This window comes from Podarcis muralis, chromosome 10 (assembly GCF_964188315.1).
Source record: "Podarcis muralis chromosome 10, rPodMur119.hap1.1, whole genome shotgun sequence".
In the NCBI taxonomy this organism is placed as follows: domain Eukaryota; kingdom Metazoa; phylum Chordata; class Lepidosauria; order Squamata; family Lacertidae; genus Podarcis; species Podarcis muralis.
Window position 1 is genome coordinate 24322555 of NC_135664.1, and position 13606 is coordinate 24336160.

The 13606-nt window shown below is 39.6% G+C and overlaps 1 protein-coding gene across 21 annotated transcripts in view; it reads right to left on the reverse strand.

Moving 5' to 3' along the window:
- The window catches only part of FOXP2 (forkhead box P2), a 353146-nt gene that overhangs the window by 118140 nt on the left and 221400 nt on the right, over nt 1-13606 (reverse strand). For 18 of the 21 annotated variants that reach the window (XM_077934624.1, XM_077934620.1, XM_077934619.1 and 15 more), the window contains one exon: nt 4598-4687. The exons of 2 other annotated variants lie outside the window; for them this stretch is intronic. In XM_077934624.1, coding sequence (XP_077790750.1) covers nt 4598-4687 — 90 coding nt within the window. Of the gene's footprint in view, nt 1-2660; nt 2739-4597; nt 4688-13606 lie in introns of all 21 variants that reach the window. One more of the 21 variants, XM_077934630.1, reaches the window with a different exon arrangement.

Genomic DNA, 13606 nt, shown 5'->3' on the forward strand with positions numbered 1-13606 from the left:
CTTCGTTTACTTCAATCTGATCCTAAACCCGCTTACTTCTGAGAATCTTCTGCTGAGTTCATTGAGGATTACTTCTGGATTAAAACTCTTAACATTGGAATCTATAAGCATATTTACTCAGAAGTAAGTTCCACTGTGTTCAGCGGGGATTACACCCCAGTAAAAAATTAAGATTGTAAGAAGGGGTGCTTATAGGATTTTCTGGGCCCAGTTCACTCTGTATGTGAATTGGGCTCTCCAGTCCGGCTGTAGAAGAGGACATAGATTTATATAAAATGTGCATATGCTTTGTGTTGTAGGTAAATGTATGTCCTTTTTTGCAGGTGGAGTTGAGGCCCTCAAAATAAATTAGTGGTTGCAAGCATCATAAAATGTGTAACAGAATGTGAACGGGTAAAGCTTTTCCTATAATTGTATTTCCATAGTAGAAAAACCTTTACCTGTTGGATTTCTGCCCATCACACACTTCTTAAAAGCACAAGAATCCTGCTTCCCTCAATGCCAACCCTAAACCAAAACCAAGGCTGCACTTCTGTACCCACTGACCTAGGAGTGAGTTTTGCATTTGTCAATGGGGAGCAGAGTGGGGGATTCTTTAACATCCACTTGCATGTAGTAGAATGAGCAAAAAATCATTTATAGGGAGTACCTGATCTCAGATGAAAGCACCACAGGAATGAGGCATCCTGGTTTATAGGAAAAACAGGGATTCCTATTGCCTGGTTTCCCCAAAAAACAACTCTGATTTCACTCATTGGCTAAAAACACTGAATGGTGACAAAAGACAGGCTTGGTCATCACACAGAAATCAGAAAGGTATCTGCACATTTTGCTTCATAACTTTTTAGAAGGGCTAGAGAATTGAATTTTTTAAAATGAAAGATCAGTCTGGGGGCCTTGCAAGCTATGGGTCCGGTAGATCAGTACCTTCTGTACCTTTCTTTTGGTAACCCTAAGTCCCACAAGCCCAGTTTGCACTATTAAATCCTCGCTTAATGAGCCAAATTATTCACAAGTTAGTGTGTTTGCACACATCCCCTTCACTCCTACTTCATTCATGTGTGAGCAGGGAACAAACAAGGAAGCCACAGCAAACCACAGTTTCTTGTTACATGTGAACCAGGAATATCAATACAGTCAGGAACCCTCCCCAGCAGGCTCTATCATGGCTAACAGCTTCCGGCAAAGCCAGAGCAAAGGGGCTGAGTGGTCTGGATTTGATGGTGCAAATGCAGCTACTGTGTTCAATGACATTTACAGTTTAATAAGTGAGTATAGGACTGCAGCTTAAGACTGCACCAATCCTAGCACATCAGGCTTTTAAATGTTCTTTTTTAAATACAATTGCATCAGTGAAATACTGGAACAAGTCAACACTAAATATGGCTTAACAAAAATAAAGGAAGTGTCACTATTTGTGACCCATGGGGGTCACAAATTCAATATAAATTTCCACTACCCAATGAACAACACAGAGCTTTGTATTGGCAGTTAATATCAGAAATATATAAACCAGGAGAGGCAAACCGTTTTTTAGCCTGAGGGCCATGTACTCTCATGAGAAAACATCTGGGAACCATATGCTGGGCGTGGGCAGGGTCAGAGGTAAATGTGGATGGGACTATAAAGAATAGTGAGGCGGGGAACAATAGAGGTGACTCCTACCTTTGTACAGCATTCTAGCCACACAAAAGTCAGAAGATTCTACATGGTCACACCCATACATCTCTCCAAACTCCATGAAGGTAAGCAAGAGGCATTATCACAGTTCACAAGTACTTTCCAGCCACGCAAACACATTCAAGAATAGCAATGAGCAGGACTGGTGAGGGCTGTGTCTATGGTAGAGTCTATTGTCTAGAGACAGACTCAGTGGGCTATATTCAGCACCAATCCTTGATATAAATTTCAAGGTTTCGTTATAAAATTCTCTATCTCCCCCCCCCCCATGTGTGTCAAATTCAAATTATGTTAGATGCATATAAATATGTTAAGTTAATTTCTTAACTTACTTAACTAGAAGACCAAGCTTAAGAGACAAATCAGAGCTTTAAAGTATAACTGCATTTACTCAGAATTAGAAGTCAGTAAACACTCTCCTTTATTCCTCATGATAGGGACAAGGTCTACCTCCCCTCTCCTCTGGAGTAGCTGTAAGGAGAAAGCAAGCTTTTACGTCTAATTTTGATTAACTGCAGTTTAGTGTTACATTTGGATCCTAAACTATGGCAAACCTTAACTACGGTTTGCAGAAAAAAATCTGAAGTTGGCTTCTTTCAAACAAACCCATCCAGCAATGACCGTCTGTGAGGCCTGAATGCATCTACAAGCTGTGATTAATCAAAAATGGAAGAAAAATTTTCAAATCCCTCCTTGCTGCTGCGCCAGAGAAGGAAGGCAGGGAAGCAGACAACACCAGGGCTCACTGTGGCTCATTTCCACTCAAATAAACCATGGTTTATCATGAAGTTCGAATGAAGACTTTGTGTTCTCTTTTTACATCATCTGTTATCCTTGGATAACAACTTCTGAATTCATTTTAACATTCTATTTGTTCAAGGAGTAATATTTGAAAGGCTGAAGTAAGGGCTACTTTGGATGCTACATTTTACGTAGTATTGCAGAGGCAACACTGGGAAAATCAGAGGCTCTTTACTCACATCTTTCATCCTGAAACAACAGCAAGGCTATCATCTTCGGCAGATAGAGTTCAGAGGTCCATAGAGCAACACAGTGATCTGTGAATGACCCAAGATAATCAGCAATGGATCTTCCATATGTGTATGGATCCACTGGAGTAAGGTGTTACTTCATGTAGCACAAACAGGATGCCCTAATCCAGGGCCCTGAATCCCTGTCCCCATGCATGTCTAGCACAGAGCTGTATTAAAGCAGCCCTGAGAGAAAAGTACTCACAGTTTCAAACAGTAACAAATATGTCTCCTCTTTCCAAGCAAAATTTCAGCATCCCCTGGGCTGGGGAAATGTCCACTTATTTATTTATGTTGTCTTCTCTTGCCGTCAGTGGCACCATCAACTGCCCAGTGTGACTGGGGCAACCCAGTCAGTTGGGCAGGGTACAAGTAATAAATTATTATTATTATTATTATTATTATTATTATTATTATTATTACTACTACTACTACACCAAATGTAGCTATGCAACATTTTGACACAATCCCCATTCACTACATGATTGGGTGGGATCATATACGTGACTAGCCAGCAAGGAGACAAATGCAGCAACCTAGGGGTTAAATGGCACGGAACCAAAGGAAAATAATGTTCTCAGGGTTGGGAAAGTCAGTATTTGTACAACTCTAAAAGCTTTTTTTCTTTTGGATAGGGTTCAAATCCATCACCAATTACTAGTTTCCACAGAAAATATTTGCCATCCCTAGTAAATATCCTATTTTCTACTTCTCATTTTGGTCCCACATGGAAGTTGTCAAAAATCACCTCTGCACAGCAGCGTTCCATGTGGCAACTTTAAGCATCTCAAAACGATTCCGCTGGCAGCGCAGGCTCCCCACCCCACTACCACCAGCCGCATGAACTGCATGGCACCAGCATAAAGAGACTCCCTGTGATTATGGCTAACCACATGGTTAGTGGCTTTCAAACATTTCAAATATCACATGAAGCACGGTCACCTAGAAGTCATTTTTGGCAGCCTGCATGCAGTGCCTGTAACATTTCAATCAGCCTTTGGTTTAAAAGAAAGTGAAACACTGAATTCACTCAAATGCCTGTTTAGATACAATGGCATCAGCTTGAAAACTTTCTCTGTACTTATGAGGGAAGTAAAGAAAAGCATGGGTTGTATTGTGAGAGGAAGAACAACATTATTACTACTCCTAGGAATATATGCACACTTAAGAACCTTCCATTTTTCAGCAGTGAAATAACAAATATTTGGTTCACATAAAACAAGTCAGAACTAGCTTTTGACAGCAGGGCCTGGTTCCACTCCTTTTGCTAAGTCATTTATAAACAACCATAAAAGCAAAACAAAAAACCACCACTATCCTCATCGGATTAACAAGATTTATATTTATAATCTGCGTATTTTTCTATTAAATATTATGAACAATAGCTGAAGCACATGATAAAAACATTCTTTTTGGATCCTTACACAATATGAAGAGAGGGCGGGGGGAGCCCTTTACACACAACCAGTTCGATAAAATACATCGTTCTAATAGCAGGAGGGGTTGCTCTTTGCATATTCAGATAATTGTTCTGAAAGCTTTCCATTCCTGAAAAATTGCCACTTTACAACCAAGTGTTCAGAGTGAAGAATGTGCACAAAATTCCCCAGCTATCTGTAGGAAGATTATTTGTATAGCGCCTATTGCACCCAAGATTGTTCTGCTTCACTCTGTGTGACCTTTTAAGCCACTACAAGCTTCTATAAAAGGGGTTCTTCTTGCGTAGTAACGTTTCTTAATAAATTACAGTTCTAATAGTAAAGCTAAAGCCATTTGCAAAAAATGTAAATATGCAAGAATGCAACAAGGTACAGTTGTATACCTATATTTAGGTGTGCTTGAGTGCCACAGCGATTAGGTCTCAGATGTAAAGATGATTTACTAACCTGCAATGGTCTCTGTTTATCACTGCTCTTGGGAGATTTCAGCCCAGTTGTCTGTTGCTGTAAAAGCAGCTGTCTGGCTGCCTGCAAAGCCTGCAAGTAAATACAATATCAAGGTAAATAATTTTTGAACATTTAATTGAAAATGTTATTGCTTGTAACTTACCCAATGTTAACTTTCAAGCATAATTTGATCTTCCCTTATACAATCTGAAAACAGAAGACTTCCCATTTTCTTTAAACACACCAAGAAAATTCCACAGAAAGTACTTATGCGAGATATTGTGAAAAAGTATATATGTGCAACAAATCCTCAAGGAAATAGCATTAATTTGTATAAAGTGCTTGAAGAGGAAAAATCATAAACCGCATCAATAGCCTCATCTCCACAAGGAACTTGTCTTTAAGTGTTCAGCTAAAATGCTCACACCCTTGTAAATCATCATTCAATTTGCATTTTCATATTACAATTTTTAAGCAAAAGCAGTAGACTTCAAGTGTTACCGGAAGCTGTAATTAAATTTGACGAATCAACATCAGATTATCTTGAAAGTGAATTAATAAGGATATTCATTGAAGATTAAAAACACTTTTTTGTACTTACAATTCAAGGGGAAACCTCTCGTTTGACAAAATAAAGTGGAGTTTTAATGCCAAATAAAATTAAGAGGCTTTCATTTGCATTCTTCGTAAACTCTGAGAACAAAGAAATCACTACCTAGCCAATCAGATTAGCTTCTGTGGGTGATAGCACTGCAATCAAAATATAGCATTAAAAAAATCTTTTCATTTGAATTAAGTAAAACAAAACTGAGCACAAGAGAAAGATGCCAATTACCAGGAAAATAGCTAACTTTAAAATGTGTTCTACACAAGGCGGAACAACTAATGTGGATAGTAAAGTCTCTTTTTTTTTAAGGAACCCTTCAAAACCAAAACTATAAGAAACTATTAAGACTCCTTCATTCACTTTTCTGTCATATAACAAATCCAGTGAGTTGCTACTTTGTGATCTGAAAATATTAAAAGTACGTTTTATTTTATTTTCTGTAGAACTGGCACAGAAAACTATTTGCAAATACAGAGCAATGATTACCTGAACAGTATGCACCCTAAAATTGCCAAACTGGTAAAGAAAGGTATAGTTTTGATTAGACTCAAATGAGCTGCTTTTTTAAGGATAGTTTCCAGTAGCCATGACAACAGTTGCTTTGACAAGATGTGCATATGGCATTACACTGCCAGCTGGTATGAACAATGTTTGAACTACTGCATTGAGATGCTGAGCAAACAGAAAAAGTTGCCACGTCTTAACCCTCAGGGAAAGCAGTCATCCCCTGATCAATTATGAAAAGACAGAGAGAGGGCTGCTACAGTCTGGCTCCATACAAGTTTTCTGAGAAAGCACGCAGACACAGCAAACCAAAGTAAACAAACTGCACGCACTATCGCCAGCTCCTAAGAACACAGATTTGTCCGCCTGTAAAAGGCACCAGTACGTGGCTGAAGCACACCCACAACAATCCTCTTGCTGTTTCCTTGGGTTTTTCAAGTAATTGCAGACCAGCAAGAGCCCTACGAAACCACCCTAGCTTGCTTTAAATTCAAGTGCAACAGTTTTTAAAAGAGGATCACAAAGCTTGCCGAGGAAAGGCAGGCCTCTCATTTATTCCTGAGCCTAAAAAGAGGTCTGCCTTTATTAAGTCAAAAAATATTTTAGATTGCAGAGCGGTAGCTATAGGTTTACAGTAGCACCGTGGAGGCTTGGAAGCACCATCAAGGGATGGGACAGTGGGCTTTTAGGAGAAGAATATGGCCAAGGTTGTCTCCCAGGCTATGTACACATTGGCAGCTTAAAACACCATGAGGCTGTTTCCCCTGTTTCAAGTCACATTTGCATCGTGCAAAGCACAGAGGAGGAAGAGGTGTCTATACCTGATGCACATTACCTGTTTGCTTTCCCCACCCATGGAAGGCTACCCCATAACACCTATTCATGAAGCTGTCATCTGTGCACCTATCTGCTGGTGTCTGTAATGTACACCCCCTGGCTTAACTGCAAAGTGAATATGGCTTACGTCTTCTAATTGGATGGAAGGGGAAATGCACCAAACAGCAGCATTTCTCAAGAAGCTGCAGCATTGATACGGATGTGGCTAATATTGTGTGTATGTGGCTTCCAAACCTAGCAATGGAGCACACTTGATGCAGAGTAAACTGTAATGTGCACACAACCTCTGACAGCTTCTCATTCCATCCCTTTGATCTGGTACAGTGGTTTACAGCAATCCCTGGTTTGCAAAACAAGGAGGCAGTCTCAGCAATGTGCACGTAAGAAATGAAAGTAGAACAACCATGGCACATGCCCCTATCAGGAAGCTGCCTTATACTGAAAAAGATCATTAGTCCATCTGGCTCAGAACGTCTCTCATCTGGTGCCCTCCAGATGTTCTGGGCTACAACTCTTACCATTCCTGACCACTGGTTATGCTGGTTGTGGCTGATGAAATTTGTAGTTCAGAACATTTGGGGGACATCAGGGTGTGGAAAGATACTCTACCACTGACAGGAAGTGGATCTCCAGGTTATTGGAGGGGTTTCCTACCTGGAGCCCCAAGGACTAAACCTGGGATATTTTATATGCAAAAGGAGCACCCTTCTCTTGTCTTAAACTTGTGTGTTCAATCGCTAAATGCGAATTAAAATGTTAAATTTGTATGAAAGGGTATCTTAGAAATGCTGACAACTGGAATACTGTGAGAAGTACAGATTGTGGTTGTAGACTCTTGGGCTGGGCTTTAAGTGTTTTTGTTGTGTGGGTTGTTGCTATTATTGATTTTTTTTGTATCTTTATTTTGAATCTTATGATTTATTTAGGATCTGTTCCAATTTGGTTGTGTTTTTTCTGATGTTTTATTTATTGTTTATGGCTGCTTTTGTTATGTTGTAATGTATTTTTTCATGGTGTAAGCCACTTTGAGCATGGTTTGAACAATGGAAAGGAGACATACAAATAAAATTATGCAAGTATGTATGGTAAACAAATAGAGATGAGTACCTTAAATTCTCCTTTTGTCAATTCACTTACTCATGTTAAATCCATGATAAATGAGTGAGCTATGAATGATGTATGGAATTTGTCACTGCTTAGCATATGATGGAATTAGTGCATCTTTCAAAACTGAGGATAATTTGATTTAGTAAGACATGTGTATCATTTAAGTATCATAGACTTACAGGGGGCGGGGGCTCAACACAATTTACATTATCTCTAATGTAAGAAAACATGAGAAAAGCATTAAACTGTATATAATATCAGTAAACACACACTAAAGCCTGGATTGAGTAGCTATCATTAAAGCTGCCCATAAGCCTGGAAGAATAAAAATGATTTTCCTGGTGCAAACATTACAGTTAACTTGGCACCAGACATTCCTTCCTGGGGAAAGCGCTCCAAAGTCCAGGGTTGCACTATTATTGAGAAGGTCCAGTCTCCCATTCGGTAAACTTATATGAAGATCTGTCTGCCCTTTAACGCAATTAGCAAAAACTCGCAAAATGGGTTGATGAAACAAATTGCAACTTTTCACTGAAAACGAGCAGTTTAGAAATGAGTAGCAGTTTAGAGGTTTGTGGGGTGGTCATGTCCAAATTCCAAAAACATCTGTGTGGAATTAAGTAGCATTTTTACTTAACAAAGTAATCTAAGTCAGTAAAAGTATGGAACATGTGACAGCTTAAAACAATAAAGCCACTGAGGATGTGGATTAAAGTAATAATACTATTCTGGACAACAGGTGTCCAGAACAGGCAATATTACACAAAATATTGATCATGTGGCTTTGGGAACACATTGCTGCACACTATTTACAGGTAAATATTGCTATGACTCCTAAACTTGTAAGCAACATACAAATAAACTGATATCCTCTTGATAACTGTAAAACTTTAAACAGATAATAATAATATATTTAACCAGGTTTGTAAATCTTAGGAGCCAGTGTGGTTCTCTGGATTTTACAGCTAAGTGTTACTGAGATTCTGTGTATACATACAAGTTCCTGTTACGTGCATATTCAGGAGCTACATTTTTACATGTTTTAATTACACCTATTTTTTGGTGTTAAGCAGGACTGAAATTGCTTAATATGTACAAATTACTGAATTATTTTATAAATATGTTGTTTTCCTCCTTTCCGATTTTTTTTCCTAAAAGAAAACAGATGTCATTCATATTGTTTCGTTAAAAACAGGAATGTTTAACCTATCAGCCTGTTGCATTTGAGATGTTAAAATGAAAAATGACATCTATGGCCATTAATATCTTCAATGTATAAACAGCACAGCGTGACACATTCTTGAGAGCTGAAGGCTACAAAATCTCTCTGAAACATAAATAACAAAGCACTCAGAATCATATTTGATGTTGATATTCATCTCTGCTGCCTGGGCTCCTTATGAAAATAGATGCAGCCCAAATGGATCTCCTATAATTGGTTTCAGATAGCGGGGTCAGAAGAAATACGATACAAGAAACTATTACATGGAACAGGCGAAACAAGAATGTTTATACAAGCACTACCCTGTTAAACTGACAATGGGCGTATACTTTACAGATAACCAGAAGGAAGGGGGGGGGGGGAGGAAGACTTGTCATAAGAGATTATTTTTATTCTCCATTTTGTTACGGAATATTTTAACTTTTACTATATAATGTAAAAATAGGCTCTTTTAAGCAAGAATGGCGCAAGATGTCTCAAACCACTTGGAAACAGTGACCAGAACACTATCAAATTCAGCATCTATGTGAGTGAATAATTGCCCAGTAAGTTGAATACCAGTCAAATTTAATTTAAAAAGGGAAAGAGGATTAGTTATATGAACTCATACAGCTGCCTTATACTGAGTCAGATCATGGGTCCATCTAACTCAGGGCTGATCTGCATTAAGGTGGGTTTTTAAACCAGTATTTTTGCTGCTTGGTGATGCACGCGCTCGCGTCTCTCTCTCTCTCTCTCTCATATGCATGCTTATATTGATACCACTACTTCTAAGCCTTTGCTCTGCAATTTCTGAGGCTAGTTTTATGCTGACTTTTTTGAGTTTTCGCATTACTGCGCATGTGCGCCAGCTACTACTGGCATCAGTGGGAGTGGCTTCATTCCTGCAGAACTGGTTCAGCAGCCTTTGCCCCACCCTCATGTTTGACCTTACAGGGGATCTGTGTGGAGGAAGTGTGATCTCCCATTTCATTCCCACTGACCATAGAGTCATGTTAATGACGGTCATACAGAGAAGAAAGTCCTGGTTGTTACTTTGCAGTGTGTACCTGCACAGCTCCAAATACAAGAATGACTTTAAAGAGCAATGACTATGAGCAAGTGGGAAGCCCAGCAACAAAGCATCACAGCCTGAGTGACAAAGCAATAAGGGAAAAAGGTAAAGCATCCAGAATGGTTCAAGAGATTCTACAAAATGATCAAAGAATGTCAGGTGTTTCTTTTTCCTTTTTTACAATTCAGAGAAAATACAAGTGAGGCCCCCACAAGAAAATAATGCAGTGTATTCCTGTGTGTGTTACCTGAGCTTATGACTGAAGAAGCAAAAAAGACAAAACCAGGGGTTGGTACTCTAACTTGGGTTCCACTTCAAGTACAAACATGCTCATTATGTTCTGAGCATTTTAAAGTGCAACCAGTCTGCATGAAAGTCAATGGAGCATGAGGCTTCTGAATGCCTGATTTGGCCTATGAGGAGGAGGTCTGTTTGGAAGCAATTTAAGTAAATTGACCTTTGCTGCAACTTGAGAGATTCAGGGTTTTTTGTTTTTGTTTTACTAGGAGTCCAAAGCAGCCTCAGTTTCACCTATGGCCTGCAGTATTAACAATAAACTATAGTGCACGGCTGCTGCAAGCTACCCTCCAACCTGCAAACGAGTATAACAGTGAACTACACTGCCGCCTCAGCCCAACCTGCTATTGAGGGATAAAAGCAAAAAAAAAAGCACTGTGGGTTGTCGTACTCTCTCAACTCCAGCCCAAGTCCAAGCATGAAATAAGGGTCCAATACTGAACAGCAAGGTTGTTGTAAACCTCTTTGAGCATAATCTGCAGTATTCAATATGTACTGTACTACAAAAAACACTCTTCCAGTGGCCATCACATCTATTAGCTGAGATCGGTAAATGTTGCCTCCAAGTTCAGAGGCAAAATATCTCTGAACTGCAATTGTTCAAGGGCAAACAATTGGAGAATGTTTGTCTTCAGACCCTGGTTGTAGGCTTCCTGGTTGACCAATGTTGCCTGTCTGGCCAGTATTGGAAACAGGGTGTCGAATTGCATGGTACTGTTGGCCTGATCCAATACAGTTCTTATGTTCAGAGATACAAACACTCATGGCAAACATTTATTTAAATCAAACAACCAGTCAATGTGTTGTAGGACAACAAGCCAGTGAAACAGGGGACCTACTGGGATATAAATGAATTATATACATCAGTCTTAATAATACAAGATGTTGGAAAGTTACTCACACTCAAACAATTAATTTCACCCACTACAACTTAGTAATTGCAGTATAGAGGACAAAAAGGGATAATATTTTAGAATGGCTAGACAAACTAAAAAACCAACACTACACTGAGTTGATGCCATTCCCCGTGGGTTCTTCAAGAATTCAAACATGAAATTGTCTATCAAAAGATAAACAACACACACATACACTCCATAACATTAGAAGGCCAACTATCTTCTTCAAAGGATCTAGAAAATTTGGGGGTCTGTTGGCCTAACCCAGTGTTCCTCAATCTGGTACCCTCTAGATATCTGAACTACAATTTCCATTAAACCCAGCCAGCATGACCAATGGTCAAAGATGATGGGAAGTTGTAGTCTAAAACATTTTAAGTATACCAGATTTGGGAAACCTGGAGCAATCGCTATCCCTAGTACAGTGGTACCTCGGGTTACAGACTCTTGAGGTTACAAACTCCACTAACCAGTAAGTGGTTGCTCCAGGTTAAGAACTTTGCCCCAGGATAAGAACAGAAATCGCATGCCAGTGGTGTAGCGGCAACAGGATGCCCCATTAGCGAAAGCGCACCTCAGGTTAAGAACCGTTTCAAGTTAAGAACAGACCTCTGGAACAAATTAAGTTCTTGACCTGAGGTACAACTCTATGAAAAGTAGTGCAGTTAAAACATGTACAATAGCCCACAAAACTTGTGATTTATCATAAGCAGAGCCCTGCTGGATCAGGTCAAAGGCCCATTTAGTTTTTCTGACATTTTCCTAACTGTTAATTTCTGCATTATATTTAAGTTTTCACAGAATGTAAAAGCCACTTCCAGAAATATAGTGGATACAGTGCAAGTTTACTGCTCATTTCCATGTAACAGGCTTCTAGGGGGAAAAAATGTCTGCAAATAACATGGAAATGAGTGCTAACCTTGAACTATATTCCACTATATTTCTAGAAGTGGTTTTTATGTCGTGTGAAAGCTAAAATATAATGTGGAAATTAGCAGTTAGGGAAATGTCAGGAAAACTGAATAATCTGCTGTGTGAATGCAGCCTGACAGAGAGAAAACAGATGCCATATTAGAATCAATATGGTGTCTGTAAAGGAGAGCTTTTAGAATAGACAGATGACAGGTTTCAGCAACAGATCTGTTGAACTGGTGTGCAGTATGTTATTGGGACTCAGAAAGCTTTTAAACAAAGTTCGAGAACAGCAGCTCATGGGGAAAGGAAACAACATCAAACTCATGGGATCAGAGGATAGGTCTCCTTAATGATCAATAGCTACTCAAAAACAGAAAGCACTACAAAAAAATAAATGAACAACATCACAATAGAGGGAAATAAATGGAGGGGTCCCCAAGGGTCTCTGGTGGAACTTGTGGTATTAATGCTCCAATGTGAGGTAGAAAAGTGAGAAAGGAAAGTTGCAGGTGACAGTGAGGGCATAACTTCTTGCTGGATTAAAAGCTTATTCAAAACAGAATGCTTTGAACTAGTCATCTCTCTTTCTTTAGATAGCAGCCACTGTCCAGGGTGTGTGTGTTTTTAAAAGAAAATAAATCCTTTTGCTCCTACGCCATATTTCCACCGAATATTAACCCTCAAGCCGGTGTTTTCAGCAAACAGACTCTCTGGTGTCAAACAATAGGCTTGGCAGCAGAGGGGGGTTTTCGGGAGAAAAGTGCATGGGAGGAAAGACTTGCTCCTCTCCCAATCTGTCATCCTGCTTAAGAATCAGGAACGCTTGAAACTACTTGTTTCCTTTCTTTAAAAAGGCCAGTTTTAAGCATGTTAGTGAAAAAATGCTTTTAACATGTCTAGTGTGTTCCTAAATATTCAGAATGGTAAATTACAGGTAGGTTTCAAGGAATTCCCAAAGCACTGGACAGTCAGATGACAAGTGAAATTTGTGTGTGGCTCAATCAACCTTGCAAGGGCCACATGCCAGCAGTAGGTGTGGCCAAAAGTCACACGACTGATGCACACACCCACACATACAGACAGATAGAATATACACCCACACATACAGGCAAACAGGAAGACAAAAAATCAACCAAATGAAGTTGGGGGCAGACAAGCAAATACACTCTCAGGCACACTTAATCCATTCACTCAGCCTAGGAGGGAGGGTTTCTTCCTAACAAAATACTAAGGTATGAGGTCCCCCTGGACTCTAGTACTGTAATAAGGAGGAAAGCTTTGTTTTTGCTATTCATCACAGTGCCAAGATAGGAGGAGCACCTTCCAGTATGCAATGGAGAAGAAAACTAAAGTGTTTCAAATGTCGTTACCTCTGAAAAGAGCCACTCCCTCTGGTGCAACACCACTGTGGAGGGATGTGGGAATGGTGGCAGCAATGGGAGGGAAGGTGATCAGGAAGTGTGCACCCAAGTCTCCTTTTGCACAATGGGAATCACATGTGTGAGGAGTGGTAGGATGCTTGGATAGGGCTATCATGACATAATACTGAGGATAGAATAAAAAGATGTTG